Source organism: Orbicella faveolata, unplaced genomic scaffold (genome assembly GCF_042242905.1).
Source record: "Orbicella faveolata isolate gen_17 unplaced genomic scaffold, um_ofav_v1 contig_47, whole genome shotgun sequence".
Lineage (NCBI taxonomy): Eukaryota > Metazoa > Cnidaria > Anthozoa > Scleractinia > Merulinidae > Orbicella > Orbicella faveolata.
The window spans coordinates 22,215,500-22,230,438 of record NW_028301577.1 but is presented as its reverse complement, the minus strand read 5'-3'; the positions used below and the strand labels follow the sequence as shown (position 1 = coordinate 22,230,438).

The 14,939-nt window shown below is 40.8% G+C and overlaps 2 protein-coding genes across 3 annotated transcripts in view; both read left to right on the top strand.

Annotated features, from left to right (window-relative positions):
* The window catches only part of LOC110067631 (rho-associated protein kinase 2-like), a 31,124-nt gene extending 17,083 nt beyond the window's left edge, over positions 1–14,041 (top strand). For both annotated transcript variants that reach the window (XM_089280428.1, XM_089280427.1), the window contains exons 26-45: positions 76–147; positions 729–977; positions 1,682–1,804; positions 2,039–2,100; positions 2,493–2,562; positions 3,237–3,340; positions 3,904–3,985; positions 4,474–4,672; positions 5,396–5,628; positions 5,995–6,096; positions 6,804–6,909; positions 7,643–7,716; positions 7,989–8,080; positions 8,229–8,307; positions 8,748–8,816; positions 9,544–9,676; positions 10,357–10,422; positions 11,131–11,263; positions 11,779–11,934; positions 12,841–14,041. In XM_089280428.1, the coding sequence (XP_089136554.1) occupies positions 76–147; positions 729–977; positions 1,682–1,804; positions 2,039–2,100; positions 2,493–2,562; positions 3,237–3,340; positions 3,904–3,985; positions 4,474–4,672; positions 5,396–5,628; positions 5,995–6,096; positions 6,804–6,909; positions 7,643–7,716; positions 7,989–8,080; positions 8,229–8,307; positions 8,748–8,816; positions 9,544–9,676; positions 10,357–10,422; positions 11,131–11,263; positions 11,779–11,899 (2,169 nt within the window). In that variant the 3' untranslated portion in view covers positions 11,900–11,934; positions 12,841–14,041. The remainder of the gene's footprint in view (positions 1–75; positions 148–728; positions 978–1,681; positions 1,805–2,038; positions 2,101–2,492; positions 2,563–3,236; positions 3,341–3,903; positions 3,986–4,473; positions 4,673–5,395; positions 5,629–5,994; positions 6,097–6,803; positions 6,910–7,642; positions 7,717–7,988; positions 8,081–8,228; positions 8,308–8,747; positions 8,817–9,543; positions 9,677–10,356; positions 10,423–11,130; positions 11,264–11,778; positions 11,935–12,840) is intronic.
* A 502-nt stretch (positions 14,042–14,543) lies between these two features.
* LOC110067630 (uncharacterized) overlaps positions 14,544–14,939 on the top strand; it is a 31,046-nt gene continuing 30,650 nt past the window's right edge. The window contains exon 1 of the mRNA XM_089280434.1: positions 14,544–14,837. The gene's annotated coding sequence lies outside the window, so the exon portion shown is untranslated. The remainder of the gene's footprint in view (positions 14,838–14,939) is intronic.

Sequence of the window (14,939 nt, the reverse complement as noted above, 5' to 3'; positions counted from 1 at the left end):
TCCTTCTACAAGTACTCTTCTGTAACATTCAATGATTTTTGCTCACTGGTTATTTTATTGTTTTTCATTGTCCAGGCAAAGGCTAACACTGAGTATGAACTCAAGTCTGTCCAGAATAAATTTGAAAAAGTTACCTTAGAGTACAAGGTATGATTAGTCTTCTGTAATAGGTTTATTTCTACACCAAGTGTACAAGCGGCACTTTTATCTTTCTATATGTACCCCTCAATTGAAGCTGACTCAGCTAACAACTGTATTTGCATAACTGGATTCTGGATGCCTGCTATTGGCAACCAGGCCCTGGATCAAGTGCCTTATCTTTGTCATGGCTGACATCACTTGTAACCAGATATCAGCCAGAATTAAGGGAGGGGAGGGAAGGGAAGAGAAGGGAAGGGAAGGGGAAAAAATTGTTTAGAAACACTCAAGAACGTCCAATTTGACATAAGAACCATGCCATACCAAAGTGCAGAATTCCTTTTGTTAAAGTAGCCCCCTCAATCCCTGCTGTCCCCTAAACTCCCAAAAGAGAATTTTAATAGGAAAAGAAAAAATAATCGATAATCCTTGATACACCAAAAAGGTAAGTCTCTTAGATTTCTACGGTATAGTAAGCATCCTATAGGAACTAAAAGGTATCGACAAGAATTGTCAAGCTAAACCAAGGTTTTAGGACTTCTGTTCTATGATTCAACTGTGGGAGAGCTGAATGTGATTTTGTTTTGCAGCAACAACTTACCAGTTACCAGACAGAAAAGAACAGGTTATCACTGACTCTGGAAGAGAGAACAGAACAAGAACGAGCTGAACAAAGCAAAACTTTGGAAAGACTTGAGCAGGAATTGGTGATCAGGGAGAAGGCTGAGGCAGCAGCTGCCGAGGCTGAGAGAGAACGATCAGTTTTAGCTGTGGATCTTAAAGATTTACAACAGAAGCTGGAGAGACTTAAACAAGAATATAATGTCCTTCAAGACAAGGTGAGATTTGTTGGAAAAAGAACAAAATAGATCTACAGCTCTGGCCCTGGTTGTTCAAAGGATGGATAGCACTATCCACTGGATAAATAATCAGTATCAAGTGGATAGTGTGGTTTGTTTTGTTGACACCTATCCACTGGATAGTGATTTATCCGGTGGACTGCTGATGCCTGGCATTACAATGGGTTTCAATAGCTTATATCACCTTTCTAGATTTACTTAAAAACAGTTAAACATTTTTTTTCCTGTCAAATTTGGACAACAAGTTGTCAAACCACTCTCCTTCAAAGTAAATGAAAATTAAACATCATTGGGATATCATTATGATTGCCATGGTAAAAGTCGTTTCTTGGAAACTGTTGAAAAACAGAACTATGGTCAATTGTCACGAGTATGCTGTAGCATGCTGACAAATTCAAGAGGTTGCTAAATCTGGCCAAATTACATTTTGTAACTACTTGGAGCTACAGTTGAACCCCGCTAATTCAAACTCAGTCAGGGGAAGAAAAAAATAGTTTGAAATAGTGGGAGTTCGAAATGGCAGATAGTAAATGACTGAAGAACAAATTCAAGGGAAGTGGGTTTGAGTTCGAAATAACGGGGAATTTGAAATAACCGAGTTTGAATTACCAGGGTCTGACTGTATTTGAAAGATTTATTCAGAGACAGTAATTTTCATGTTTGCTTGTGCTTTTATTTGTTAGAATAAGAGTTTGAATGCCAAGTTGGACTCCGAGAACCAGAGAAGAACACAACTGGAAAGTGACTTGAAAATGAACGCGCAAGAAATAGCTGCTCTGAGATCAACAGAGAAACAACTTGCTAAGGTTTGAAACACATATTATTCATTGTTTGTCCCTGGGGGCAGTTCTTCAGAACTGGTGTTTTAGATGTTGACTTATTTTCATATTAGTGCTATTCAGTCACCCACTATTAGCTGATTTGTAGTCAAGTTTCTTTATTTTAGAATTAAGTCTTAACTTGAGTTAGCTGGGCTCTATCCCTTGGAATCAACAGTCCATGTTTTACATTTAGGAATCTCTTTCTTGATTGACTTTTAGCAAGTAGAAGATCTGATGGAAGAAAGAAAGCAGTTGGAAGATGCATGCACTAAACTCAAAAGGTAATCGCATGTACCAAATGGCAATGGTCTACCACCGCCCAACAGTAACCCCAGTTTTATTCTCAAAGTTTACATTTGCACTAAGCAATGAAAGCAATAATTAAATGAAGAGTTAATACATTGTTAGACATGGGTCTGCTCTGTTATGTGTAACGTATACACTGTCTCCTGAAAGACTAGTTGGCATGTGAATTGTTAGATTATTCCTTGAATGACAAGAAAACAGAAAATAGTCTTGTAAAACATCTTTGCTCCCCCTGAATGGTATAGGAAACCATGTTTTGCAAGGGGTGGAGTTCTAATTACTACACTCAGGAATTCTTACCTTTCTGACTTTTTTCACAAGACAGTATAAAACATTTACCGCATATATACACATCCTATTTTTCCAGTGCAAGTGCTGTGGATGATCTACAGATGAAAGAGCTGCAGGACCAACTGGAGGCAGAAACATACTTTTCGGTAAAAATTGATAACAAATGCTTTGAAACCTATTTTACAGTGTTTTCACGTGACGACACAGCAGCCATATTAGCAACCCAAAACAATGAAACGGCGGCCATGTTGGTGTACCAAACCAATCCTGTGGGAGATGAACTCTTTCCTTATGTAAACACTTTCTTTTGTTCCAATAAATTTATATGGCTGCTGGCCACGTGAGTGAAAAAGTGAAAACTCTCCAGTTATTCAGCCAGTGTTTGTAGTTAGCCTTGGCACACAGACATTTTTCTTTACAGTAGGTATCATCTACTGAACACCCAAGAGAAACTCCCACGATTCAAGGCACAAAATTCCACACTGCCAGCATGTTTATTAGTGTGTATTTTGTCTGATATGTTGCTTTTCATAGTCCAAATAAATAATCCATATAAATTAATGACTTTATTTAAGTGCTGCAGTGTTTAGCACTACTTTAGTGACTGGGGACACTGAAACAAGCAAACTAATATTGCAAATTGAACAAAAACTTGTTAAAACTCCCAGCTGTCGGGAGGCAGGCCAGTTAGCTATTTACAAAGCGTGGAGGAGTTGAATTTGTTCAATCAATTCAACTCGAAGTTGAAATGTTTAGTGTGTGATTCCTCAGTGATTTTATTGCCGTTGCTTCAATCTGAGTCAGTGTTTTTCCTTTGCAGACTCTGTACAAAACCCAAGTGAAAGAACTGAGAGAAGAAGTTGATGAAAAGGCAAAACAGTTGCAGGAGATGAGCAATGAAATACGACAGCTCAGTGAAGAGAGGTGAGATACCGCAACAGTGGCCACTGCTTAATTTCTCCTAAATACACCCATGCTTCAGAGCATGGGAGGCGCAGTGGCCTCATGGTCAGTCCGCTCGTCTCTGGATCAGGTGGTCTGGGTTCAAGCCCTGGCCGGGGACATTGCGTTGTGTTCTTAGGGAAGGCACTTTACTCTCACAGTGCTTCTCTTCACCCAGGTGTATAAATGGGTACTGGCAAACTTAATGCTGGGGTAACTGTGCGATGGACTAGCATCTCAATACTTTTAGTGGCTTCATGCTACAGAAACCGGACAGAAACCGGGATAGGCTTCGGTCTGCTGGGCCACTTGGCTGGTATGCAGACTTAACCTGCCTACCTTACCTTCAGAATACAGAGCTAGGCATGCAACAGGGTTGAACTAGTATAGAACGTTCCACCACAGAGTCAAGGCTTAGACCAACTCCTAAACGTTTTCAGGAGCAGAGACATTATCTACAATAGCGCAGATTTGGAGAAAATTTCGAATATCAATTACCGCTGAGTCAGGGCCTTGTTAGATTTTATATGTATTATATTTTTCAGGGAGTCTCTCTCTGCTCAGCTAGAGCTGACATTGACAATGGTTGACTCGGAACAGCTGGCCAGGTCCATTGCTGAAGAGCAAGTAAGTTCAAATCTTGTGATTATTAAAGACGGTAGCGCACTTAGAAAAATATATAATTATGTTTTCCTTCTTTTCAGTTTATAGTCTCTTTCCTCCTTAAAAACGCCAACAGTATACTTCTGTAACCATCAACTGTGTATGATGCCTGCAGTTTCACCAGTGGAAGGACTTGTGCAATCCCTACAAGCTAATAAGGCCTCTTACTTAACGAGATACACTTTCACTACTTGAACGTAAAATAATACTTTATTCTTCATTACTGACAAGTGCCACTTTCACCATTTACACTAATTGTGCATTCAAGTGGTCACTTATTTTACTCTCCATACCACTTGAATCTTGACCTTCACTACTTAAACGAGAAGTGAGTATTGGACATACTTGAGCTAGAGAAAGTTTGGTTTTGTTTTTCAGTGACTATTACGTGTGAACGTACAATGTAGGGAAAAGGCAAAATATCAGATATGAGTATTTTTGTTTCTGTACAGTTCTCTGATCTGGAGAAAGAGAAGACCATGATTGAGCTGGAGGTCAAGGAATTAATTGCAAGGCATAAGAGTGACATGCTGGAAAAAGGCGCTCAGATCAGTCAGCTTGAAGAGCTTAACCAGCAGTTGACAGACAACTTGGGTCAGAAAATGTCCGAAAAAGATGAGCTTAACGCTAAAATTAAGGGCTTACAAGAAGGTAAGTGAAGGTTCCTGAAAATCCAGCTCAGAATTATAGATGAGAATTGAAGAATCATCCTGTTTTTGTTGACTGTCTAAGTCAGTCAGTCTTGTTAAATCTGAGCTTAAAAAGAAATATGGTGCACTAAATACCTTTTTGGAATTTGTTACTTATCTTCTACTTACTTCCTTACAGTTACTTACTTACAAACTAGAGTCTTTTATGGACTGTTGCATACCTGAAAGGTACTTGCATGGCCCAATGGCTGACTCTTGACCTTAAAAGGGCTAGGTGAATTGGCAAGGCTGTAGTCAACTGCCAGTTGATAGAATCCTTGAGCTTTGGGAGGTTAAATCTCAACAAACTACAGCAGGCGGGAGTTTGTGCATAAGTACATTCTTCACAGCTAGAGACTAACGAACGCGGCAGAGCCGTGGGGAAAATGGAGAGTAGTCAATTCCCTAAGCCTTGCATCTGGTATCCACGGCTCCACGCGCAGAAACCACTTTGGATCTTAGATGGCAAGTGTTTAAGACTGCGTTTAGTTCTCTTGAGCCAACCTCATTGTACCACTTGAGAGAATTTGATCGCGAATTTCACAGTTGATCATAGGAGGTTCCCTTTAAGATTGATTCATTATTCCCATGAACTGCTTGGTTGACTTCGTAGTGATGTGCTGAGCCGGGAGAAATACCATGGTGACTCAAGTGATGTGATTTTTTTTTGTTAATGTTACACCAGAGCTCGGAAAGTCCAAAGACAACAGTAAAGAGATCGAAGATGCCACAGAAAGCTTGAGGAAGCAGCTGTTTATCGAGAAAACATTAAAAACACAAGCTGTGAACAAACTGGCCGAGATCATGTGCAGGAAAGACTTCATGCAGAGGGAGAACAGTAGAAAGAGAAAGGCGAGTTCCGATGACCTGAGGAAGAAGGAGAAAGAGTGTAGAAAACTGCATCAAGAATTAGGAGCAGTAAGTTGGACTGTTGGCTTTACCGCTGATGAAATAGGCCATCTCTGAGTTGCCTTTTGCCCGTGTGTCTAATGAGTCTTCGTGCCAAACCATTCATATGGAAATTTGTTCCGCCTACAGGTTCATTTTCAGGCAAATCAAACTCATTTTTATATTCAAGGTTTTGCACGAAGGCTTTGAAACAGAGGCACGAGGTAACTCGGAAATGGCCTAATCGGGTATGGTTACTCATAGCCGCTTCACGCTACGAGGACAATTTAAAAGCCAATAAGTACCTATAGTAAGCCTCTGATGGTAGGGAGAGAATAGTTCCAGAAGTTCAGTCACTCTGGTGTAGTGAACTTGAAGTGTTTTGGTTTACGCTAGGAACGAGAGAAGTATGGCCAGATGGTGACAAAATTCCAAGGGCAAATTGCTGAATACCAGCTAAATTTACAGATGGAGGTGGAGCACAGACAGAAAATGCAGGTAGGTGTACTTCTCTGTTGATTAGATTAGATAAGATCAAAACATTTGTTTGTGAACCGTCGTATATTCATGCATATATCGGGTTGGTTGTAAGATTCATTAAATTTTAGTCCCCCTTCTCCAAAAAAAAAACCCACATGAAAATTAAGGACGAATGACATCTACGAAAGATTTCTACTATATAAATTTATTGCAAGGTGTGGATGCCTCGCACTTGTCTCAGTTGAAGTAGTTTTTTGGTTTAGCATCCTGTGTCTGAAAATCGACAAAGCCATTCTCGTCCCCAGAGGCCGCCCTCCTTTTGGTCAGCACCAAGAATCATGACCTCTGGCCGGACCCAATTTTCTGGCCATGCGCAGAACATTCGTTTCTTATTCCCAGCCAATCAGATTTGCCAGATTTGATGGGAAGTCCGTGAATCGCGGACTTCTAGTGTCGTTGCGCATGCTCAGAAAATTGGGTGCGGCCAGAGGTCGCGATTCTTGGTGCTGACCAAAAGGAGCGTGGCCTGTGGGGACGAGAATGCGACCAAGCCAGCTATTGTCGACAACTGCTAGACGTTGCTAGGTCAGCGGAACGCTTGCTTTGATGAAGATTTGCCGAACTAACACAAAGGGGTTTCGTATTGAGTTTATTCTAGTTAACGACATGTTTAGGACATGATTAGGAAGAAGTCATATTTCAAATTGAATATCGTCTTTTTGCAGATGGAACTGGATTCCAAAGACCTTATGATCGACAGGCTGAACTCTCAAAATAAACAACGGGCTCTGAATACGAGCGTTAACGAAAACGACGAACTCTCTGTTCCAGGTAAGAAAGTTACTAGGATAGTACACTACTACATCCTAACGTAGGCGTGTCACGCAATGTCTCCCATAGATGTGGTGTAACGCGTTGCGTTACATCCTGAACAATATGACATAATCTCTGGTTTCTTTAGCTTTGACATGCCAAGAATTCTGTGCTGTGTTGCAGGTAGCGTTACATGAAGAAGAACTAAGTTTTTTGCTTTTCAACAATTTCGTAACGCAAAATATTCCAGTATTGCACATTAAACTATATTGCACTGACTACTTATCAACCGAGAGTGAGGTCTTTACTGGAAAATCTCAAACTGGAACCTTGCCATATTGACCCGGCAAGTCTAAGGTTTTAGATTTTCGCGTAAAGACTGAACGTTCAAGATTAATAAGTTTGTTATATCGATTCTTGCTTTTTTTTTGAAGGCCCATAATCGGCCCGTGGGCATTACGGGAAAATAATGCCCCAGAATTAGCCAATTAGAGCGCGCGTTATATTGGCTACAAACACAAGCCTTATAATAAAGTACATTACTCCTTGTGTAAAATTCAAAGAGCAAAATTGGGCTGCTGTGGGATTGTAGTTTTAACTTACGTTAGTTCTGTGTTACTTGCGTTACTTCTGTATGTACTTGTTTGTGATTCGGTTGCTTGTTGTTTCAAATGTAGTAATTTAGAAGGTTTTTTGTACAAATTTTCTTGAAGCGTGCATCAAAATTAACCGTCTTCATGTTGCTTTTCAGTCCATTTACCCAAGGAAGGTTGGGTATCGATACCCAACAAACAGAACATAAAAAAATATGGTTGGAAGAGACAAGTGAGTTCATCTTTTTCTATTGTTTGGCTCATTTTGACAGCAAGTCCTCCACTCTTTATCCCTTTCAGTCCCAAGTTCAAAACATTAATTCTTCTAACTGACAGCCATACAGTTCTTTTAATATCAGTTCTGAGAATTGTGTGTTAGATGAAAGCAGTGTCACTTAGCTGATGATTTTCCTTATTCTCATCACCTGTTTGCTTAATATTGTATTGGTAATGTAATGAGAAATAAGAGTTTGATAAAGTGGTTTTGTTGTTTCTCCATTGCAGTATTTAGTAGTTAGTAACCGGAAGATTTTCTTCTATAACTCGGATGCTGATCACCAAAGCAGCTCAACTCCTTCCATCATTCTAGAAATTAGGCAAGTACAACAACTTCCTCTCCAGAAAACGCGTGACGTTTTGTTTTTCGCAAATTCTCTCTGTTAGTGTAGTTCCGAAAACGATACAGCGTTTTGAAATGTGAGAACTTGTTGTTTGTATTTGACTTGTTTTAACTTTCCTTTCCAGTAAGTTATACCACGTGAGATCTGTAACGCAAGGCGATGTCATACGTGCCGATGCAAAAGATATTCCTAGGATATTTCAGGTGCGTATTGCGTTACCAGTCATGTATTAGTCTATTTGGAAACAAGACGAAATCTTGGGCGAGTCTTATCTCGCTGTCGCGTGTGTGACCGTTGCTGGAGACAATTGTTTGGTCCCAGTAACGGTTACACACGCGACTGTGGGATGAGAGTCTCCCCAGACCCCTCGTTTCTAGTAAGGCGCATTGAACTCGAAGAGGTTTCTGCCATCGAGGGTGGGGAGATTAAGGGCTTTACGGGGCCTTACGAGGCTTATCGTAAGACATTGTTGGTAATGGTGATTTTGTCGTTTACAGTGATGTTTTCCCCTAGTGCTTTCGCCCTTGAGAGTGTTGTTGTAGTTCTCGAGAGATCTTTTTAGGCTCACCTAGGGTACAACGCTATCCCATAAGGCAGGGAGGAAGGCAGTTGAACTGAACTTGACATGTTGTTTAATTTGCAGATTTTATATGCCAACGAGGCGGAGAGCATCAATCCAGTGGAAAAAGACAAAGAGGAGCAACAACCAGAGGTATCGACCATAGTCTTCTTGACACCCGTAAATGGAGTTCCCATAACTTATTAGTCTGGATAATTGAAAAAAATATTTGTTGTACCACTGTGACTATTCAAGGGAAAGCTTTCGTTGGGTACTGTTTATTATAGAGAGCTTTCGATTCACGTGGCCAGCAGCCATGCGTATTTATAAGAGCAAGAGAAAGTGTTTGTACAAGAAAAGGGTTCAACTCCCACAGGATTGCTATGGGACACTGGCATGGCTTCGTTTCATTGTTTCGGGACACCAATATGGCCGCCCTGACGTCATGTGAATATACTCTGTATTGTCAAGGCGATGTGGATGAGAAACCCTTACAGGGACCCATTCAAATGAAACATGTTGAGCAGTGCTTTTGGCAAGTCAGCGCAAACCAATTATGGCTTTTCTGTCCAATCCAGTGTTCCAGATGAGTAGGGCGCCTCATCTACCTGACCCGACAAGTTAAATGACAATTTCTAATGATTTGGTGGGACCAGTGGGAATTGACCTGTTGGCATTCCTTGGTGACACCCTACCTTGATAACGTATCTGTAACTCTGCAATCTCCAATTTGGGGGAACTGTGCAGTTAAAACTGTTCAAGCCGAATTACTGGTGGACCTCTAAGGTCGTCAGTTAGTGTAATACCCTCAACTGAAGACCAAGTTTGAATTTTTACGTGTACCTTACCGCATTATTTATCTTTTCCTTGATTGTTTCAGGAACGAATGAACGCGATCGACTACATGAGGCATCAGTTTATTCCAATGCATTACCACATGCCAACCAACTGTGACTCGTGTAACAAACCCCTGTGGCACATGTTCAAACCTCCTCCAGCAGTAGAGTGCAAACGTAAGTTAATCGACTGATCCACATTTGATTTCTCTATACGGTATCCATACATTGCCAAGGAATTATGAGATGAGAAGGAAGACTTGAGTCTTATCTTGATGTCTGGAGTCATTCAGATGAAAGCTGATGAGCAGTACTTTCTTGTGGTACTGTTTATTAATTTATGCTGACTGTACAAGGTGGTTCTAACTTTTTAGTCTGTGAATAAAACCCTGGTGTGTGATCATTCATATGCATATGAAAGCTATTGAGCAGTACTTTCGTGTTGTACTGTTTATTATGCTGAACAAGGTGGTTCTAACTTTTTAGTCTGTGGATAAAACCCTAGTTTGTGACCACTCATATGAAAGATTTGAAGCAGTACTTTCATGTGATCTGTTTGCTTTGTGGTGTGTCGCAAATTAAATTGTAGTGGCTATAGTTTTCAATTTTTGAATATGATACCTTTAAGAGTGAAAAGGTCTACTGGCCAGTTCCCTCCATGAGACGAGCTTGCAGGGAATCATGGGTAGTTGTATTCGTGAAAACAAATATCCAGTCCAAGATGATGAATACAACTACCATGATTCCCTGCAGGCGCATTCATAGAAGGAATAATAAGGTACTGAGTTCATGAGATGCCGCGTCAATGAATCGCTTTGATTTCTTTTCTTTCATCAACGTCTACGTAATATTGTCAGGTTGTCATATGAAGTGTCATAAGGACCATGTGGATAGAGAAGAAGCTTGTATCACCATGTGTAACGGTAAGTGATCAAACAAGACTTCCGTTAATTGTCATCCAAGAAAAAAAAATCATTGGTTTGTGAACCTGAAGTGTGATTTTACCACAGATGCTATATCTTGTCCGAAACAAATTTAATTAGTGAGATTGTGGAAAAGTGCTCGAGGGGAAAGTTGATTTTGAGTTTGTTATGACTTGTTTTTCTTTCTTTTTTTTTTTCCTTGCTGGTATCGTCTTCTGTGCTTCCATGTACGTTCTTTGAAGCGCGGTTTTTTAAGTGACTGTCGGTCGTAAAAGCAAATCCAAAGTTATCTCATCCGAACAATTACAGCGAACTCTATCAACGCGGTAACCTGCGCCAAGCACGGGAAAGTTCGGGAAAGGGCAGGAAAGCGCGCGTAAGCCGAGGCATGTTTTGGTTTGGCATTGCTCCTGATTGGTTGGAAAGAAAAGAATCTTTTCTTTGATTGGTTAGAGAATAGTTCAGGAGTTTTTCTGGCCAGTTAGAGGTTAGTAGATTTTTTAATGAGTGTCGAAAGCAATCAGGCAATTACTTTGGATTTGGTTTTACTACAGTTTTTAGATTTGCTGAGTAGTCTAATGGGTTTGGTTTTGGTTTTACGATACTGAGTTGAAAGCCGCTCTAAACGCAAAGCCAAAGCAGCGATTAGTTTAAAGACAGTTGCGGAAATGTTTCTCTGCATTATGTAAACGTTTTGTCCTGTTTCAGTAAATATGGAAATGATCTCAGCCAAGGAACTCTTGGTGCTCGCACAAACAGCTGATGAACAGAAGCAGTGGGTGTTGTACCTGAGCAAGAAAATCATTCGAAAAGAACCCAAAATAAAGAGCGCGTCCGTCAGGTGAGGCAGAGACTTAGATTACGAGGGCTTAGAGATAGGGGATTGTAGTATGGGGTGCAGGGGATAAGCGTAAGGGGGTGTAGTTGGTAAGGGATTGGAGAAAAGGAGCATGGAGAGGGGTGGGGGTGCATCGGATAAGTTTGTAGGGCTTCGGCATATGGCGAGTTATTAGGGCTTACGGAATACGTGTATGGGAGGGCATGGGATAGAGTATGAGGGACGCGGGAAAGGTTTATGGGAATGTAGCTTTAGAGAATAGCTATATATAGCTATTGGAATATTTACGTTTAGGGGATGGGGCTTACGAGTGTCGGTTGTATTGGAGATGAGGAGATGGGAGGTGGTGAAAGACAAAAGTTCGGAAATCGAGTGGACGGGAACACAAAAACCTTTCTGGGAAGAATGGAAAATTTTAACCCTTTGTATTTCTTCATTTTCGTAGTTATTCCGAGAAGACTTTTTTTTTACATTTTAAGTTAATCAAGTATGCTGACTCTGCCATTTCGTGTTTTTAGACTAGGAGCTGACGAAGCCAACATCAGAAGAAACATGGCAGACAGAAGCGCCGCCTCGAGACCGGGGGGACCTCAGCGATCAGTGTCTGTCTCTGCAGGACAAAACAGAAAGATTACGTGACTCAAAGAATAGACCGGCCGTTCTAGCCTAATCTAGTAAGAAGACTTTGTGTTTGCGTAATTATTGCTTTATTTGTAACCTCAAAAGGGCCGTCCCTTTGAAGGTTACAACTTACCAGTAATTTTTTTGAAAGAGGGAGTGTGGGGGGGGGGGGGGGGTACGCAATTTTTAAAAAACTTCCTGCACAGCAAAAACTACGGAAAAAAATTCGTGCAAGGGCAACCATGGGGAAAAAATCCAGCAAGTGCTACTATCCAAGTCCTGAGCGTGACTTATTAAAAAATCCTTGCACAAGCCATTGCCCACCAAAAAGTCATACACAACCTAAAGTTGAGGAAAAAAACCATTATGCCCCTGAAAATGGCCCAGGCTCTCCCCTCCCCCCCCCTCTGCGCGCCCCCCCCCCCCTTTCAGATAAAACAGAATGGTCCGTGCTAACTGGGTTTTTGATTTTCACGCAATCTTTCCTTTCTGGGATGGAAAGGTTGTGATATGTTGTGTGACGTGACTCTGTCGCGGTACGCCGGTGCGTGAGGTGAACGTTTATAGATCCAGTGACTAGATAACTACCTTGTACAGTTTCAAACTAGTTGCACGCTTATATATATGCCTTGCTTAGCCAATTTAGTTTCAGTTTTACAGTAGCATGGCACAAGATACTGAATCTCGTGTTACTCTGGCGTGACAAATGTCACACTCCATAGTGATTGCCAGTCTTGATAATTTGATAGTTTATAACGGAGCTATTCCGTCACCTGTCTCTGTGAAGGAAGCTCAGTCACGGTATTTTGAGTTGTTTTGGCCACGTGCAAAATCGAACTTCAAAGATTTAGCCTAAACGTTTCAAGAATGGCAAACCGTGACTTAGCTCCTTTAAGGAGAAATCAAATGTTGATCAACATGATTTGAGCGTCATGGTATTTTTTTTTTTCTCCTTGTAGGTGAACTTAACAAAGCAGTGAAACAACAAAAATAATGGAATAAGTGTATACAGTAAAACAGTGATAACGAGCGGTTCCGGCACTTACAACAGCTCCGCGTCCCTCGCTTGACTTTGGCCCGCAAACGCGAGTGAAACTGGTGATGTCCCTGTGCGACCCAAGCAATCCGGAGGAACAGTAGTCTTACTGAACCACAGGAACCTTACACGCATCACAACATAGTCGCAGATATCTTGATCGTGGCTTCCGCGCCTGGGCAAATCCGACGATTTGAATCCTCCATGCATTGCAGTCCCGTAACTTAAAGTGTAATGCAAATCCTAAAGAGTAGTTTTCTAGTGTTCTTGTTTTTAGAACACAAAAAAAACCTTTGTATCCGAACCATTCCATGCCCCTCCTCTTTTCATGGAAGCAAACCCTGTTCCCTTCAGCAAGGGATAGAATAACTGTTAGAATTAGCGCCAGTTTGTGTTGAGTTAACAGTGCACTGTTTCAGACTGTAATTTTAGGTCACTTGATTGGTATGTACAATTATCCTCTTGAGCGAAGTTTATTTATTTGTTTCGGAAACTCCTTGAGTGAGTGAATCCGACAGAAAGTGGTTCAGTGTAGTAAAAGCTCATTGGTAAAGGTTACGGAGGTGAAACTGATTGTTAGCGTCCACATGTTGTACTGCTTGTGTTGTATTAATCTTAAAACATAAATTTGTCTTTGACAGTGCCATGAACTTACGGAGAAGTGCATTCTCAGCTTGTGAACTCGGCTTGCCACATGAAAACGCACGGTCAACTTCACTCAAACACATTGACTCTTTTCTACGATTATAAAGAATTGACATAATAGAGGGAACAAATTGTCTTGTGAAACAGAGCCTTTTTTTCCTGCTCAGTGAAAGAATCAAGCCCAACGTTGAAAGGTTATTGGATGTTACTGATTGTTATTACGATTAACGTTCCGGCTTCGTCAACGTTAGTAATTTATTGGTCGGATTGTATGATGTAATCAATTTAATTACTCTAATATGGGACAAATAAATATTTTCTAGTTCTTTGTATGGCATGTCACAGAGGCTATGAACAGATACCATAATATTCGCTCGTAGTTTGGTGCTTGTAAGTTATAAGCTTTTGTTTTTCCTGATTTCTGGCGTTTTTGCCTCCAAGATATAGAAAAACCGTGAATAAATTTTAGATTTTTATACCAGTGATTTTGACCTTGTTCATTGTATGTTGATACTCCACCGTTTTGGAAAGAAATGGGGATAAAAAGTTCCAGTGTGAAGGAATGAACGCTTGTATGAATTTAGGAAGTGAGAATATTTATTTTTTCAAAACGCCCATACAATTACAATTAACTAGACAGAGTGGAATCTCGATTTCTCGAATCGTTTCCCTCTCTTCAGTCGAACACTGTAATAGACCAATTTCGATATATCAAAACAGTAAGAGGTTCTGGGGAGTAACTACAGAGTTTGTGAGGTTTATTCCCCAGAGCCTCGTGCTGAGGGCTATTGTTTTAGGCTGAATAGCAATATAACGAAATTGGTCTATTTTACCCCGATTTCTCGAACCAATTTTCGTTTTTCTTGGAGGCTCGAAAAATCGGGACTTCTCTGTACTTTCAACGTCATTTAAGAGGGGGTTCCTACGGGTATCCCTATGGGTATCCCTACGGGTATCAGCCAACTTCCGGTGTATTAGTTCTTAGGCCCTATCCAATAATACTGTTTTGGTGAGCCAGAGGGTTGGTAACTAGTATTGTCGAAAAAATGGCGGCAGTTTCAAGTCGTGCCTGACGGTTGCTGTTTTCGGGGGAAATTTAGAACCAACCTATAGCCAATGTACTTCGATATGGTTCTGGAAAAGTCGTCTGCCTCTAATAGTAGCAGATCTAACCTTTCGAGTCAGATGAAGGCGACTTCTCGTCGAAACCGCGCTAGAATGGCGTCGATAAGTACGAAGACCACAAGGAAGAACAAAACCATCTACAATTATCAGGTAGGAGCTCCTGGTAGGAAACAATTTTTGTCTCCTTCTCAAAATGCTTGTACAATAAAGACTATTGTAAGTATTATAACTTAAACATAACTTGGACGATAG